This window comes from Arvicola amphibius, chromosome 8 (assembly GCF_903992535.2).
Source record: "Arvicola amphibius chromosome 8, mArvAmp1.2, whole genome shotgun sequence".
NCBI classification, from domain to species: Eukaryota; Metazoa; Chordata; class Mammalia; order Rodentia; family Cricetidae; genus Arvicola; species Arvicola amphibius.
Genome location: NC_052054.1, coordinates 130,566,622 through 130,585,483, shown reverse-complemented (window position 1 = coordinate 130,585,483; position 18,862 = coordinate 130,566,622). Strand labels below are relative to the sequence as shown.

At 42.1% G+C, this 18,862-nt stretch overlaps 1 protein-coding gene across 1 annotated transcript; it reads left to right on the top strand.

Annotated features, from left to right (window-relative positions):
• Positions 1 to 1,798: 1,798 nt before the first annotated feature.
• Positions 1,799 to 7,821, top strand: Ctla4 (cytotoxic T-lymphocyte associated protein 4). Its single transcript, XM_038341099.1, is given in 4 exon segments — positions 1,799 to 1,907; positions 5,034 to 5,270; positions 5,273 to 5,382; positions 7,753 to 7,821. Coding segments are annotated over 4 exon segments (525 nt in total).
• Positions 7,822 to 18,862: the final 11,041 nt, after the last annotated feature.

Below are 18,862 nucleotides of genomic sequence, written 5' to 3'. Positions count from 1 at the left end.
TATCCAGCCTGGGACCTGGCCCAAAATAAGTGCAATTAGGTTTCATGGCTTCTTGGTTATGAATTGGGGATTTCTCTATAGAAGAGAGACACATCTCAGGAGGCTTCTTAGAGTGTTGGCAACTTAGCTAAATACTGGAGGATGTGGAGAAGATAAAATGAGGCATAGGAAGCTTGTGGAAATGTGATAAGACCTGAAAGAAGCATGTTGGGAAATGACATGCAGAAAGAAAGGTGTGTGTGTGAGAATGCTAGCAGACAGGCTTTAAAGGAAGCACTCTACAGACCTCTTCTGATAGGGTTGCAGAGATGGCAGGAAGCCACAAAAACACTGGAAACACCTGCCTCTGCCTCCCCAGTACTGGGGTAAAGGTGTGTTCTGCCTTTAACTGTCAAGCAATCAACTGTGTTATCTTGTCATCCTCATCCAAACTTAGGTGCACATATTTACTAGCGTGTTATAGATTCTCAATAAACATCCCTTTCATCCTTGAACTATATGAAAACTGCCAAGATATAAGGAGCGTATTCAATTTAGTATTCTCAACAATGTGATATATATATATATATGTGTGTGGTGTGTGTGTGTGTGTGTACTAATTATCCTAAATATTTAATATGCACTAATGTATAATACTTAAATATTCTAAAATACTAAAAAATTCTAGATAATTTAATGTTCTAAAATTGTCATAGTATTTATGGATGAATATTTGTACTTCTCCACAGCTTTCATGAGCCTTAAGAACTATGGTCATATTTATCTTAGTGTTGAATTTTTTTCTGGGTGGCTGGAAATGAGCCTAAGGCCTCTTGCATACTAAACCTAGTACAAGCACCACTGAGCTGCGTCTCCACCACTGAGCTGCGTCTCCATCCTTTGTTTTAGTTTTTAACCCTTTAAAAGACAGGGTTTACACAGAAAAACTCTGTCTCAAAAAACAGCAACAAAACAAAAATAAAGCAAAAGAAAGAAAAAAAGAAGTCTTACTATTAAAAAAGAGTTCATTCTCCTATGGAGGTTTGTGAAATGGCCTTTTCATTTGGATGACTTTTCCTGGGCTATCTAATAACTTTGTTTTGCCTTTGTGAAGGCTTTAAGAATATCCAATTCTTTCCCAATTGTCAAAACCAGGAAGACAATTTCCTTTGCTTCGTGTGTGTATGTGTCATTCATTTCTGTGGTTTTGGCATTCTCTCTCAATAAATGGAGTTAGGTAAAATAACTCTTTTCACATATCTGGGGCTTATAGAAGATCAGAACCTCAAAGCTAGAACACATTTTCTAATGGATTGCCTTCCATAGCCAAATTCTACCCTCCTAGGACTAAGGGCTGGTTATGGGGATGTCAAAGAAAAATACTGAGTGAGTAAAGATGACCAGACAGGTGGATAAAATTGGGATTGGGTTAGGGGTACCTTGTACTACAGGAAAGCTCTACTTTCCAAGGCTCTACTTATCCAGATCCTCGGTTGACTTGAAGCTTCAGTTTCAAGTTGAGTACATTTTCCATCCATGGATTTGCTTGTTTTGTTCGTTCTTACTTTGAGTAAGTTGAGGTCCGTCTTTACGACGTAACAGCTTAACCCACGGCTTCCTTTCTCGTTAAACCAAACAAAAAGGCTCTCTATTCATGTGCCATGTGTGTGTGGTACACACATGTAGCACGTACCTGGGATCAAAGCTGTCTATATAAAGTCCTTGAACCTGTGTGGGTTTCAAACACATTTCAAAGCCTCAGGATCCTGAAAGGTTTCACTCTGCTTCCTGAAGACCTGAGCGCGGCTCCCATAAAGCCATGGCTTGTCTTGGAGTCCAGAGGAGCAAGGTCCAACTGCAGCTGGCTTCTAGGACTTGGCCCTTTGTAGTCCTGCTTGCTTTTCTCTTCATCCCAACCTTGTCTAAAGGTGAGTGGAGACTTCTGGAGCACGGAGGTGGAGGAGGTGATTTTCCTACATGGGTTTCATTTCTTTAGCAGCTAAGGACAGTGATTTAAAGAAGAGCCATAAGTGAAAGGCAAATCTCTACCTTTTGGCTTACAGCTGTGTTCCAAGACAGGTGAAGAGGAGTTAGCAGCAGCAAGCAAGCAGAGACCACCAATAGTATACTGGGGGATTCGAGACAACTGAAAATGCCAAAATCCATGAGATCTGAGAATTAATGAATCCATGAGAGCTGGTTTGGGAGAGAACAAGTTCAGATACTTTTGTAACATTAGGAGGACATACTGCAAAATTAAGAAATTTAAGGGCTTCTGAAATCCTGAGTATATTTGATCTTGGTATCAGAGGGGCCTTAAGATTTTCCTCCTTAAAAAAAACCAACAAAACAAAAACAAAGCAAAACAAAAAACTCACCTGGATTTAAATAAATATGAATTCTTTCTGGTTCACTTTAAAGCTTTTGAGACACTCTTAGTTCTTAAGTTACCACACCTAAGGTTCAGGGGATATTGCAGAAGAAGGAGTGGAAAGACAGTGATAGCCAATAGATATTTCCAAAGTATATGGAGAAAGACCAAGAGACCTCAATTCCAATACAAATACTACAGGTAACTAAGGAATATGGAGAACAGGAGGCTTCCCCAGGAAAAAGCCACACAACTAGCTATCCAATACCAAATGGCACCCTCTGAACACATAATGCAAATAATAGATACAGACTGGAGTAGGTTGCATTTAAGAATGCATACCTTTATGAGTATGCATGTAACAACAAGTAATGAAAAAAGAAGCCATGAATTTGAAAATAAAAGAAGGAGGGGGTACAGGGGAGGGTTTTGGTGAATAATGAAATTAATTATATAAATTATCTCAAAACTAAAAGAAATAATAAAAAGCAAATGAAGGGAAAATAAATTAGCTAATTATTTTAAAGATGAAATAGCTTGAAATTGAAAGAAGAAAGAAATGGAAAATGGTAGATAGAAGGGGAAAAGGAGGAGAGGAAGGAAAAAGGGAAGAGGGAAGCAAGGGAGAATGAAGGGAGAAGGAAGGGAGAAGGGAAGAAGGGAGAAGGAAGAAGGGAGGAAGGAAGGGAGAAGAAGAAGGGAGGAAGGAAGGAAGGAAGAAAGGAGAGGAAGGGAGGGAGAAATGAAAGATGGAAGGAATGGAGAAGAAGAAGAAGGAAGCAAGGGAGGAAGAAGGGAGGAAGGAGAGAAGCAAATATCAGATTGTCCTAAGATTCTTTTTAATTTTTCTTCATAAAATCCCCAATTGTTACATTACCTACACGTGTATTTCTAAGTGCAATTCCCTGATTTTCAGATGAAATAAAAGCTCTTGAGAGGCCGATACCAGGCTGGTTATATGCCTTGAAATGCATATGTCTACCAGACCCTCACCTCACCCTTGCTCTCTCTAGACCCTTTAAATTAGGAATTACGTAGTTTGTGTGAAACTTGATGCATAAAGATATTTGATGAATTTAATTTTTACTAAAGAAGCAATAGTCATGTACAGTTTCTTGTCTGAATAGGTTGCAAATCTTTAATATGGGAGAAAAACTTCCTTACACTCTCTAGTGGGGGTTTCCGTGGGACAAAGGATGTGTAGGAAGACTGATATAGCAAGATGCAGGCCAGACAGACACCTGATGTCATCCAGCCAGGCTGTAGGAATAACCATGACAACAGCTGCTGCAATATTGCTTTCCTTTTTTTTCTGAAGACAAATGTTCTGGCAGTACAGGTGCTTGCAAGAGAATCTAGTGTATCCACTATAGATTGACTTATGAGCAGGAATGGTGTCCTTGGGAAACTAAGCTTTGGAGTAGTATTCAAGATTGTAATATGGAAGACACTGAATGCTAAGACACTGAATGCTAATTGTTGTCCTGTTTTTGCAGTTGATGCTGGTGACAACTGCCAATGACAACTGTCCAGTTTAGGTTTGGATGTAATTTGCGATATTGACCAAATAGCAGCCAGGTTAGTTATGAAAAGATAATATGATACAAAACCACTTTTAAATTGAGTGCCAAGGGTAGAACCCAAACCTTGTGTACTCTTGTATAAGCCACCCAGCTATATCTCACCCCCTTCTGCTTGTTGTAATTTGATTTTTAAAACAATGTCTTATTGTTTTAGCTGAGGTTGGCCTTATATCTCCTGTACGCTGGGTTTACAGATATGTAATACAATACCAAGCTGCAAAACCACTAACTTCAATGACGAATGCATGTTTGGTTAGAGAGATGGTGTTGTCTGCGGACTTCCTCTTTTTGTAATATACAGAGAGGAAGAGAAAAAACAAAAAACCCAAAGGACCAGGAAAGTGTTACGTGAAGGAGAGAAGGAAGGCGGAAGAAGTGGTGGGGAGGCAGGGGAAGCCCACAGTAGTTAACAGCAGGGTTGCCTCAAACCAGTGAGAGGAAATGACCTGGTCCTCCAGGCTCTGTGGCTTCCTCGTCTAACATCATAGGCCCACTCTACACTGTGAGGCCAGGGACAGGGAGAAACCAGTGCACTGAGCTGAGGTTTCAACTGCTCCTGTTGACAAAGGTATACTTATATAAGTGGGCAGACCATTTTGAGGTTCACATTGAGGGACGAAGCATGGTTCTGCACCCCCATCCCCAGAACTCCCTCTATCCACCATCCTCCCTGCATGGAATAGTTCTTTATCACTGCAGGATTGCTGGTCTGGAAGACACGCACTGTCATGCAGGTCTACCACTCTTTCTTACTGCATGTGAGAGAAAATGAAAGGTAATGAACGATTTGCCAAAATGACACATTTCATGAGAGCCAGGTCTTCTATTTGCTACATCGCAGGGTTTCTCCTTGCCATAGCCAACTGTCTTCAAGAAACTCTTATCAGTAAGGAAGTCTTGGAGAGTGACAGGGAAGACATCTAAAAGATGAGGGGGGGTTGTTGGGTGAATGGGATGGAGAGGCAAAAGGTAAGAGGGTGATGAGTTGTTGAGAGGGCGATCTTATAGGTCATCCAAGATAAACCTTCCCCATTATAAAAAGTGTGGCTTGGTAGTCCCAACCATGGATGACCATGAATCCTTTGACTTTTCCATGCCAGCCATACAAGTGAGCCAACCTTCAGTGGTGCTGGCCAGCAGCCATGGTGTCGCCAGCTTCCCGTGTGAATACACATCATCACACAACACCGATGAGGTCCGGGGTGGACCAGTGCTGCGGCACACAAATGGCCAGATGACTGAAGTCTGCGCCACGACATTCACAGTGAAGAACACGTTGGGCTTCCTGGATGACCCCTTCTGTAGTGGTACCTTCAACGAAAGCAAAGCGGACCTCACATCCAAGGACTGAGAGCTGCTGACACTGGACTGTACTTCTGCAAGGTGGAGCTCATGTACCCACCACCATACTTTGTGGGCATGGGCAACCGGGACCCAGATTATTCATTGGTGAGCAAAGTCACTTCACTAAGAACACGAATGTTGCATTGCTTGTTGTGTTTACACCAGATAGTTCTGCTTCTTGGCTTGAGGTTTCTTCATAGTTGGAGCTATGATTCGTAGCTGGAATTCCTAGTTAGATGTCTTCCTTACGATGAGCAGTTACATGAACACCACTGACTGTGATAAAATGTGTTTGGGGGAGATGTTTTATGCTGCTTATAGGCTTGGTCACTTGTTCTTCTATAACTATCTTGAAGCATCCTTGTCTTTGTAATGGCACTGTGGGGAAGTCACACATCAGTCAGACACTGTGGGACACTGTACAAGTTAGTGTTGGCTAGCAAAACCTGGATGCTCTAGGCTGTCTCACTTCCTCCCTCTCCTCCCTCCCTCCGTCCCTCCCTCCCTCCGTCCCTCCCTCCCTCCTTTCTCTCTCTCTCTCCATGTCTCTCTCTCTTTCCTTCTTTTTCTTCTTCATCCTTCTCTTTTTCCTTCTCCTTCTTTTCTTCACTCATGAGGAAATAGGGCTCAAGAAGTGAAAACTGTCTCAAGAGGTTTGTTCTTTGCTTTCTGTTGCAGATCCAGAACCATGCCCAGATTCCGATGTCCTCCTTTGGATCCTTGCTGCGATTAGTTCAGGGTTGTTTTTCTATAGTTTCCTGATCACTGCTGTTTCTTTGAGCAAAATGGTGAGTGTGGTACTGATGTTGCTCTGGAGTTAATGGGGACACCTTTATCTGTACCCTACTGACCAAGTAATGGAGGTGTGGGGTTGAAGTAATAAACAAAGAGCAGGAAGAACACACTAGAACCCCATGCACTGGCCTTTGAGGTTTCGGGATGACTAATACTGTACATGAACATGTTTGACAGTGAATGTTTGTGTGCTTCTGAGCAGGGTTTCAGTTTGAGTAACTGTTTGAACAACAAGGGGCAACTGTTTTGGTCCTCACCATCTTGGCTATGGTCCTACCCTAGAACATGGGATTATGTTGGGCAACTGCAGCTAGTTAGAATCACCTGGATAGCCTTTTATCCTTCTCCTCCGAGTATTTCTCCCCTGAAAACCATCTTTTGGTACCCACTCTTGTGCATCTTTGTTCAAAACTATAGCTGCTTGTATATACCTGTCTCTATCCTAATATCTCCTTACAAAAGTGCCTTGATCACCCCCCTTGTTCAGTGAATGAAAATCCAGATTTTATTTACTATATTAGTAATGAAAATAGAGATTTGTGGAATCAAGTCTCCAGTCTGGGTTTCTAACAGTTCTTCTCAAGCACTGCTGTGTGAGGCTGGTTTCCTTATCACAAATAACATTTTTTCTTCTCCCTCCACACTACCTCTTCTTCCTACCCCTCCATTTTTTTATTCCTCCACCTTTGTCTCTTTCTGGCTCTCCTTCCAGGTTTCTGTTTTTCACACACACACACACACACACACACACACACACACACACACACACAGACACACACACAGACACCACACACACACAAACAGAAACACACACCACACACAGAGAACAACAACACACCCACACCACACAACACACCACACACACAGACACACACAAAGACACACACACCACACACACACACACACACACACACACACACACACACACACACACACACAGACACACACACCACCACACACACCACCACACACCACCACACACACACACCACACACACAGACACACACACAGACACACACACAGACACACACACCACACACACACCACACACACACCCACACACACACAGACACACACAGACACCACACACCACAGACACACACAGACACACAGACACACACACACACACACACACACACACACACACACACTCTGTTCTGTTACTGTCTTCCCTTTTTTTCACTTGCTATTAAATTACCACCCAGGCTAGCTAACTAGAATTCAGTTGTTGAAGTTGAGGTGACCAGAAACTGGGAACTATACAGACAAAGAAAAAGCATAAAAGTAGTGCAGATGAGAAATGAAGTTTCAAAACAGGATATTAAAGCTACCTTTAAACATTTACAGTACATTGATTACGACAGACAAGGTCTAGTCAATTATCTTGGGTATTTTGAGTGTTCTTGGTGAAGTTGTCTCAAAGCCTTTTTTTGCTGTTGTTGTTCCTCATTTCCATTCTGTGAAAATGGTTCTATTTTGGATTTGAATCGCAGAATTATTTCTCTAAGGTGAATTGAAGAGCTGAATCAAGAAAATCTCCAAGAGTTTATAATTCTGCATGTTGTTGTGGATGTTTATTTTTTCTGGGGAGGGACCCAATATTTACTGAGCCCTGTTGTGGTTGAAAGTGGTTTCTGTATGCTTTGCTAATAATTGCTGTTTCTTTTTGTGTTTTGGCAGCTAAGGAAAAGAAGTCCACTTACAAACAGGGGTCTATGTGAAAATGCCCCCAACAGAGCCAGAATGTGAAAGCAATTTCAGCCTTATTTTATCCCCATCCACTAATAGACCATTTATGAAGAAGAAAGGACATACTCAGCCTCTAAAAGCTGAGGCAGTTTCAACTTTCTTTTGCTCTCCAGCTATTTTTACTCACTTGTGTATTTTAAGGAGAGGATGACTCTCTTTAATATGAAGCTGGATGCAAATTTCAAATAAGCATACTACAAATTTAAAGCTAAGGGCCAAGAACAGAGAGCTGGAATATTTCTGTTATGTCAGAACAGTTTTAGTGAAAGTATCACTCGGAAGCAACTTAAGGATGTAGCATTATGATGTGGGGTCAAGGAAATGTTAGGGAATAGCACAGTCTGAAGAAAGGAAGGGGGAAGAGAATGGGGTTATATTGTCCACACTTTGTATTTACCTGTGAGATGTTATGACTTAAATAATTTTTTAAAATTTTCATGATGTTATTTTTTGATGAATGTGTAGTTATGTGAAGATTTAAAAATTTATCCACAGAGCTAAGTGATAGCCAGTGATCCCAATGGTTACTTTGTTCCAACATGTATTTTAACTGCTATTGAATGCACGTTTCATGTGCTGTTATGTATTTGCTGGTGGTTTGATATAAACACTATATATTAGTGTCTTCCCACAGTAGGTTCTGGGGAAGTTTTGTTGGGAAGTTCAGGACACTAATACATCAGGTAGGACACAAAGTCCTTTGTTAACTGGCTTGGAAATTGGACAAAGATCAGTGCTCATATGTACTAAACTGGTGTTGACTTCAGCACTGGGTTTTACACTCATTGTTTTGTTTTTTCTTTTTTTGATTTATTTTGTTTCTATTTTTGTTTCTTCAATGATTTGCAAAGCTGGTGGTGTCTGTGTGAACCTGACAGAACACTGTTTTCAAGGAACTGCCTTACTCACGAGTCCTGTAGGTCGGATCTTCTAGGAAGCTCCGGTATTGTGGCCCCTACTCCTCACAGACACAAAGTTAATATCACAGAAAGAAGAAATCAGCAGGAGGTAGAATCGGGGTCCATGACAGTTTCTGAAAATTAACACTGTTGGTGTTTTTTAACTCAATATTTTCCATGAAAATGCAACAACATGTATAATATTTTTAATTAAATAAAACTTTTGGTGATTGTTTTATGCCTTTATCATACTTGTGTTCAAGTGTTATGTTTGAGTCTGGATTTGAAAGATGTTTTAATTATGTGTGTCTGTGTGGGCATGTGCACGTATGTGTCCAGGGACCTCTGGGAGGCCAGAGGGTGTGGGATCCCTCCAGAGCTGGAGTTTCAAGAGGCTGTTTAACTGGCTGATGTGGGTCCTAAGAACCAAAGTCTGGTCTGCTGCCAAGGCACAATGCTGAGCCAGTTCTCCAGCCGCAAGGCTTGGTTCTGGTGGATTCATTCAACACTTAACTGAGTCTCTGATGCTGAAAAATCCCTAAAACAAACAGGAAAGTGAAAAGGGGCAAATAATGTTTCACGAGTTTAGCCACATACTTGCCCATTACCTGAAACCCATTCTTGGAAAGAATCTATCGTTTCCTTTCAAATTCTCCTATTTGGATATAATATGGACATAGCTGTCTTTTAAACATTGCACGGGGTTCCCCTTTACCCAGATTCTTCATTTCCTCTTCCTTACCCACAATTTTCCCAACTCAGATTCCTGTTGCCATGACAGCTTCCAGTGCTCTTAGCCATTCCTCCTGCAGCCATTTTGATTAGTCTTAAATGTAAATGGCCCATTCTCCTGTGTCGTACAAATGGATTATTTTGCAAATGTAAAGGAAATAAACCTTCTGTTCTGTGTTGCTTTATTTATTTTTATTTATTTATTTATTTATTTGTCTAGTCAGGATTTCTCTGTAGCTTTGGAGCATGAACTGGAATTCGCTCTGTGGACCAAGCTGGCCTCAAATTCACAGAGATCCACCTGCCTATGCCTCCTAAATGCTGGGATTAAAAGTGTGTGCTGGTGCGGGAGAATTGTCTGTAATCTGTCAATCATGTTTTAAATAAACGCTGATTGGCCAGCCACCACTGCCCGGCATGTAACTGGCACTTGAGACTCGGGCCCATAGAAGTCTCTCTGGTTCTTGGTTAACGAAAGTGGATCACCAGCCTGGTTGGTTTCAATTCAAGTTTGTCATTCTTGACCCTCTACATCCTGTTATTGTCATGTGCATCGATCTCTGTGTGGTCATGGACCACCTGTCACCGGAACATTGCATCCCTCACCGAAAACCCTGACTCAGGTGCTCAACCTTCGGCTGTCTGACTCAGGATCTTCGGATCGCCAGTTTGGAAATTTCCCAGAAGCTCAGCGGTGTTTCCTGTTCTTACCAGCACTTAGCTGGTATCCCTGACCCTCCCCTCTTCCCTCCCTCCTTTGCTCACTGTTGCGCTTTCACACAAAGTCCTAACAAACGAGACAGCGCCACTGCCAGCATTCCAAAAGGGTCTGCCAAGTAAAACTGACAGGCGTTTCCATGCAGGGTTGTGGTTAGCTTAGAAGATGCTGCTCTAACACAGGAGAACCTGCTCCCTGCTCTCCTGCTGTTCAGTTGGCATCCGTCACAAAATATGCAAATGTCTTTCTGCTCCAAATATCTCTAGACAAATTTCTCTTCTCAACAGTTAATAATATGGCCGGGCAGTGGTGGCACACACCTTTAATTCCAGCACTCGGGAGGCAGAGGCAGGTGGATCTCTGTGAGTTCAAGGCCAGCCTGGTCTACAGAGTGAGTTCCAGGACAGCCAGGGTTGTTACACAGAGAAACACTGTCTGGAAAAGAAACAACAAACAAACAAAAAAAACAACAGTTAATAACATGTCTCAAAGACCAAATAGCCATGGACAAATGGAAGCTTTTCTCAAACCTATTTTATGCATGAGGATAAACCCTTTGCCTATAATAATCACAGAGGTATCTTGTCCCTAAACCAGAGGACCAATGCTGCCATTGCATTTCTAGCCACAGAGCTCTGGGAACAGGCACTGAAGAAGCCTACATAGTTCCACATCTAAGTGAAACTTAGTCCGTCATACACAGGAAGACCAGACCACTCAGACATCAACGTGGATGGTAGGGGAGGCAGGGCAGAACTCCAGGGATGGAAATGCTGGCTTCATCTTCTTTCTCGAGCACACCCCTCTACTCATTTCTTCCATTATAACAACCTCATTTCTGCTATATCTCGTTTCCTATTTTCATCTCCAAATACATTTTTAAATCTGTGCCTATGTGTGTACACGGTTTGTGAGTGTCAGATGGGTCTGTGTAGAGTGTAACTGTCTGTGGGGAGGTCAGAGGACAGCCTCAGGTATTGTCTCTTGTTTTCTATCTTATCTGAGACAGGATCTTTGTTGGTGACACTGTGGGCCAAGCTTACTGACTCCTCTCATAGGAGCACCGGGAATCTAGACGTGAGCTACCACATTTGGCTTCACATTTTTTTTTCCGCGGTCCAAACTCAGGCCCCTGTACTTACACGGCAAAGCTCTATGCACTGAGTCGTCTTCCTAGTTCTCTTGGAATATCTTAACCCCCCATTTCCACATCTGGTGAAGATCAACCTCAGATTTTGCCTCCATCATCAGGTAACTGACACTTTAAGCCACACAAACTCCCCCTCTTTTCTGTTTTACAGATATCTTTGATTTCATCTCTAATGGTTTCAAGCATGCCTGAATTTTATGCCTTTGTTTGATTTGGAAACTTTCTGTGATAGGCATCATTATCACAGCTCTTTGCATCATAACAGAGATGCTCAAACAAGTGGTGCTGGGGAGCTGGGGACTACGGGGAGGACAGATAACTGTCTTCTACTAAAAAGCTATCTGTGTTTTCTTAGGTAGCCCCAGTTTGCATCTCTTCCCCTGTTTTAAGCAAAACCCTGTGTAGGTGAATTCATCTTGTCTTTAACTTTAAAGATTCTGGAGTGTGAGTTTTTAGCTGGTTACCCTGCCCACTATATTCTACATTGTGCCACACTTCCAATCATTTTATGGCACTCTCAGTTTTATTATCTTTCTTCAACCATGGGTGACTGCAAAAGTCAACTAAATTTCATACTTAAGCAGAGCCTTTTTCCATATCTGTGTTAGAGACATACTTAGTTTAAGCTTTACTGAGTCTGGACTTGCAAAATGTTGAAATCATTATGTTGGTAACTTGCAAATCCAAGGTATCATGTTGGAAGAATAAACACAAATAAAAGAGAAAATGATTCTTGGAGAGTTTTTGCCATGGCAATGCTTCCCTTTTGTACTTAGTGGCCATGACTCTTTCTTTAGAAACCATGCTTTATTGTATGTATACTTTTCCCCCAGAGCTCAAATCAGCTTCCCTGTATCCAGCCCAGAGGTATGACAATGTACTGATGAGAGGGGGAAAAGTTCCCTTTTTCTTTTGTGTTTTCTTGGGTATAGACTATGATAGACATTAGTAGTTAATGTTTTCTTGGGTATAGACTATGATAGACATTGTTAGTTTTGTGTTTTCTTGGGTATAGACTATGATAGACATTAGTAGTTGTTAGTTTTGTGTTTTCTTGGGTATAGACTATGATAGACATTAGTAGTTGTTAGTTTTATGTTTTCTTAGGTATAGACTATAATAGACATTAGTAGTTAATGTTTTCTTGGGTATAGACTATGATAGACATTGTTAGTTTTGTGTTTTCTTGGGTATAGACTATGATAGACATTAGTAGCTAGTTCTCACATTCTGTCATGAAACCACACAAACACAAAATTTAAACCATCATTACAGAAGCAACAGCAATACCCCATTGTGATCCACATTTCATTTTGAGGATTCTGTCATTAGGACAGTTTATACTTTTAGTGGCAGTAGTAATAAAAGTAATGCTGGAGAGCCCCCATTTGAAGTTTCTGGGCAAGCACAAACTGAAATCCGCGGTCACTGCTGTAATTCTAACATGATTCTTGCTCCCACTCCTGGGCACACACACAGAAACTGTGTCACTGGTGGGGGTAACCAGTCCCGAAGCAGAGGCAACAGATTATCTTTCAATCATTTTCTTAGAAGTCAACTCATTTCTGGTGTACACTGCACCAAGTCTTATACTAGCCCTTCCTGGAAGCCTGCCGTCTCTGGGGTTCATCTGTCACAGATATGCTTACATTCACTGTGTGGTTGTCATCTGCAGCACTTGGGGAAAATGCAGATGGGGTGCTTCAGACCCCGAGCTTCACATGTACCAGAGACCAAGCCCAGGGCATTCAAATACTCTCTTGAGTCTCTGAGTCATACTACCTGAAACTCTCACTCAGCACCCTCCCATCATAAACGACTAGAGATAGAGGCGGTGTTGTAAGTCACCTTCACCCTGTAGAGGAAAATAAGAAGTAGAGAAACCAGGAAACTTCTTCACAGTCACAGTGTGAGGCAGTTTTGAACCGGTCTGGGAAGTTGGCTCTCTAGGTTTATACATCAAGGATGTGCCCTGAATTCTGCTCTGAGCCTTTCTTCCTAAGGGCTGCCCTTGTTGGTTGCTTCTGGAGAGCCAACACTGGCACAAAGGCTGCCCTTGGCAATCTGCTTCCCCAGCCTCCCAAGTGCTAGGCAGAAACCTCAGGATAAATGAAATGTTGGTCGTCACTGACTACACTGGCTGGTTCTGTGTGTCAGTTTCACACAAGCTAGAGTCATCAGAGGAAGAAGCCTCAGTTGAGGAAATGCCTCCATTTAAGGCAATTTCTCATTTAGTGATCAGTTGTGAGGGGGGGCATCCATGGTAAGTGGTGCCATCCTTGGGTATTGGTCCTGGGTTCTATAAGAAGGTTGGCTGAGCAAGCCGTGGGGAACAAGCCAGTAAACATCTCCTCTCCATGGACTCTGCATCAGCTCCTGCCTCCGAGATCCTGCCCTGTTTGAGATCCTGTCCTGAATTCCTTCAGTGGTGAGCAGCAAAGCTGAAGTATAAGCCAAATAAGCCCTTTCCTCCCCCAACTTGCTTTTTGGTCATGGTGTCTCACTACAGCTATAAGAACCTTAATTAAGTCACCATCAATGGGTTGTTTCTATCTTTTCTATCTCTCCTTAGTCTTCCCCACTTCTAGCAAAAGAGGTCAGCCCATCCTTAAACAATTTTACAGAGGACTGCTTCTGGGAAAACATAAAACATACCACTGGGATACACCCTGTTGGCAAAGCCTGTGGAAGTCTGAGAGAGCCTCTATATCCTGCTGGCAGTCACAGAGTGATCTCTCTCTCTCTCTCTCTCTCTCTCTCTCTCTCTCTTCATCTCCTCTCTCTCTCCTCTCCTCTTCCTCTGTCTCTCTCTCTGTCTCTCTCTGTCTCTGTCTTTCTCTGTCTTTGTCTCGCTCTCTCTTGTTACCATGGCAACCAACAGTGTTTCGAAAACATAAATGTGATTCACACAAAGTGAAATCATGTATCTGAACAAAAAAGAGGAAGTTCTTTCTGAGAAGAACTGTACGAAATGTATTTTAGAAGGCAATTTTCAAGTTCTAGAGAGCCTCTTAAATGGTTGCTCATGGACACCCCCTTCCTTTTCCTTTTTTCTTCTCATTTCACCTTGAAAACTGTTTGAATCCTCACCACCTTCAAACCACTATTCGTTTATTTTCTCACTGTGTCAAAATGCTGGCAACAGAAACACAGTCTATGTCCCAGGAGCATCCTTTTTACCCCTGGCATTTTGAAGTCATTCTAACCACTGGTAGACATTAATGATGGGATGCTTTTGTGAATTAAGACTAGTGGGCCAGTAAGACAGCTCACCGGATAAAGGAGCTTGCCACTAAATCTGATGACCTGAGTTCAATCTCTGTGACCTACAATGTGGGAGGAACCAGTTCCCACAAGCCATCCTCTGTCCTAAATACACACGCAGACTATAGTGTGCGCGCATGAGCACGTGCACACACACACGAGAGATAGATAGATGGAGAGACAGACAGACAGAGAGAGAGAGAGAGAGAGAGAGAGAGAGAGAGAGAGAGAGAGTAATATTTACCTTGTTTTCTCCTCTTTATTAAATCTGTGACCCCACCCCATGGAAAGGTGCTGCCCACATTGGGGATGAGTCTGCCCACCTCAGCCAACCTAATATAGAAACTCTCCCACAGACAGGCATAGGTCTGTTTACTAGGGGACTCTAGAGCCTGTCAAATAGACAATATTAACCACCACTGAGAGGATAGAAGCTGTATGCGCTGCATAAAGAGTCACACACTAGCTTGACTAATTCCCACAATATCCCATAGATGAGTTACTGCCCTCAATTTGTTTTCAGATGAGGAAACAGGTTGATGGAGGTTTTAGGTCTTGCCTACAGTCAAACAAACATCCAGTGCCTATGGCAGGAAGACTATTGGTGTTCAACTCTGGAGGCAGCATGACCATATCTGAGTTCTGGTGGTCCCTACAAACAGGGACGAAAACGTGGGAAAGACTGTTGTGCTGGAGAAGCTATGCGTATGCCGAGGTTGTTACAAGCCATTATTGGAGCAGCTCCTGGAGTACAAACACTTTAGAGGTTTTCTGAAGGAGTTTGTGGTAAGGCTATCCCCAGACTGTGACTAGTGGTAGAGGAAAACAGGAGATTGATGGCATTCAAAGTGAGTGTCCGGCTGTAGTCACAGCCTTGGCACCAGTGTTCCGAATTCCCTGGTGGATGAAGAGAAGAGCTTCTCACACTGGGACTCACAGATGAGGAAGTAGAAGCTATTATTAGTTCAAAAGTGGGGGATCTCATTCCTATATGACCTGTAGCATGTTTCCTGAAAGTGAGATGATAATCTACCCCAAACAGGCTTGAGATAATAGGAATAGAGCCAATGGAAGTCTGTGGCTGTTACCTCACATGCATAGCTGTGAACCTTGGAATATGGCTATAAAAGAACAATAATCAGTTGGGAGCAGAAAATGAGAGTGTGGGGCAGGAAGAGGAAGAGTGGAAAGCTAGGAAATCCTGGAAAACAGCCACAAAGCTTCCAGAGACAAAAAAGCAAAAGACTAAAGTTTGACCCCAAATAGTAAACAAAGTACACTATTAATCTGTGAATAAAATTACATAGCAGAGCTCAACACTGCAGGCCTTAAGAGAGACAGAGAGATGCCAATATCAGAGTCCAGGTCTGTGGGACTGGGGTTTGTTGGATGAGGCTGTCCCTGCATTCCTGGCTGCTCAGTCCTGAAATAATCACACAGAAACTATATTATTTGCAATACTGTTTGGCCAATAGCTTAAGAATATTTTTAGCTTGCCCTTATATCATAAACTAACCCATTTCCATTAATCTGTGCATCACCGTGAGGTCGTGGACTACCAGCAAAGTTTTGGCGGGCTCCAGTAGAGGCTTCTGTTCCCAGCAGAGGCTACATGATTTCTCATTGACTCTGCCTCCTTTCTCCCAGCATTCAGTTTAGTTTTCCCACCTAGCTCTACTCTGTCCTATCACAGGCCAAAAAGCAGCTTCTTTATTCATTAACCAATAAAAGCAACACATATACAGAAGGACCTCCAACATCAGGGGTTGTACCCGATACAGTCATAATTCCTGTCAGGATTTGTGGAAGTAACTAAGGACAAATTAGAAAACCTTTCCTGTGTGGAATGGACATGGATGACAATGGTTTCACCCTGGAGTGGAGGTGGCATGGATTCCACTCTGGATTTGAGAAGATGGAGACTGGGGTGTATGTGATATGTGTGAGCACTGAACAGGGGTGAGAGCTGACCATGGGGAGCAGAGTGAGGGAAACATTACAAAGGAGTTATGGAGTGAGAACCCATGAAAGTCTAATAACCAATTTATTAAGTGGTGCAATAAAAAGGCAAACTCACAGATACAGAACAAATCAGATGCTGCCACTGATCCAGCTGCCTTCATCCAGCTGTTCTGCCCAAGGGAGAAGAGTACCAATTGCAAGCCATCGCTCTGCCATCTGCTCCACTCTGACCACCCAAGAGAGCACGAGAGCAAGAGAAAACTCGTGACCCTCTCCGTTAGCTTTAAAGCTGTGGCTTAGGGAGACAAGGCCACACCCTAAGGCTTCCTTCCCCCAAAAGTAATCTGCTAAGTGGATTGAAATCCAACCACACCTCCCCCTTTTTATGAATAAGAAGATTCTTATCCTAACATAAAATTGTATACAATAAGAACAACTCTCAAGTGTTGTGCAGAAGAAAGGAAAGGTAATAACATAAACAAAAATGAAGCTACAACCAACAGAGCTGCTGAGTACTTTTGCCTGGACCAAGCTGAGTGGCAGGTACCACATTTGTGCCAACTTTGAGTGTTCACAACCCATGCTTGAGAAGACATGGTTTAAACATGGCATGATGGCTGTGTTGAAGGGATGTCATATGACAGCATGGATTTCTTGGAGTCCTCAACCTGAGTGTCCCACAGAACATGTGAAGGAAGGGAAGTTTGGCATAGTATTTCTATATATGTCAGACTTGAATTCAGAGTCATGCAGAAGGTCCTAGATCTGTCATTTTAGAGACTAGCTTGGGGCAGGCCTTCTGGGTCCTCACTAACTGATGGGTAAAAGAAGGGATGGGGTGGAGTCCAGGAAAGGGAGAGTTATTTGGTTGAAATTCTGGTTTTTAATGAGAAACAATGCTCACTTGAAATGCATCTGAGCCTTGATGTATAGCCTTTATTCGGCCTACAACTCTGTTAGTACAGCATGAACTCTGTGGGCAGACGTCATAGCAGGAACTGGTGAAAAATACCCCCAAATCAGAGATTATTGATTTCTGATGACACATAGAGACTCGGAAAGCAGGATCTGAGCTGAGCTCCATAAACCAGGGAACTATAGTCTTCTGGGGATTTAGCATAGAAGTACTTGATTGAGACTGGGTTTAGCACAGATCACTGGGCCACTAATCTTAGTCATGCCCCCCAAAATGTCTCCATACACAACTGTGGGGAACCATGGATAACAATCATAGTTGGCATTCCAAACAACAATGATACCTGCAGGGATTTTCATACTTCCTGTCTTTGGTGAGACCCTGCCCAAATGTCTGTGACTCCCTTTGTAATTGCTACCAAGTCTTATTAACTTTTGGATGCTCCCTTGCAGCTAGCACTTCTTCCAGCTCTGTCTTTGTATCTAGATCATTCTCACTGTGGTCAACAAGAAAGTCTTCATTCCTGCTTATGCAAATCTATAAGACAGTAAGAGAGTATTTCTATTTTTGCCAAATAATTTGCCCAACATTTCAAAGTTAGATTTGGATTCAAGTCAGTCTGTGCTCTTTTTTTTATTTATTTAATATTTTTTTATGTATGTGTATGTCCATATTTTGTAAAGCTTGTATAGTAGTAATTGTTCATATTAATTTTTCAAAATATTTTTAGTGTTAGTGTTCTATCCCTACATCGTCTCCTCTACCCTGTCTTCCAGTGCACAGCTTCAACAGGGAAGCTCACACGTTGCACATGTTTGCCATATTTACTTCTGCCATTCCAGATGCTTTGTGGATGTATGAGTATATTTTTAAAATTGAAATTCTTTAGTAAGATACAAATAAAAAGTAATGTGTAACAAAATATCATCAAAAAACAGAAAAATGAAAACAAGACCAACTAGAGCAAAATAAATCTTTTTTTTTTAAAAAAAATTTTGTGCTTAGTAGTGCATCCTGAAGCACACTGACATAAGCTTAGATATCAGGAGACCAAGGCTGCTGCTTAATGAACATTGAACACGTGAAGATATAGCATGTCTGCACTACTCTCAAAAATGTCCATCATCTGCAGATCATTACATACACTCAACTCAAACTAGTCATGATCTCTCTGATGTTTGATAACTTTTCCCAACATTACCTTTGTTCAGTAGCAACTGAATTACTTCTGTCTAACTTGGCTGCTCAGCTTGCGAACTGTTTTAAATTAGATGTTTGCTTTGCCCAGTGAAACTGAGAGAATTATTTTATAATCATGCTCTCTGGAAACAAAATAGTCATTGGAAAAATTTAATAAAAACATATGTGGTAGTAACAGAACCACAATAGAAACTTTAAGT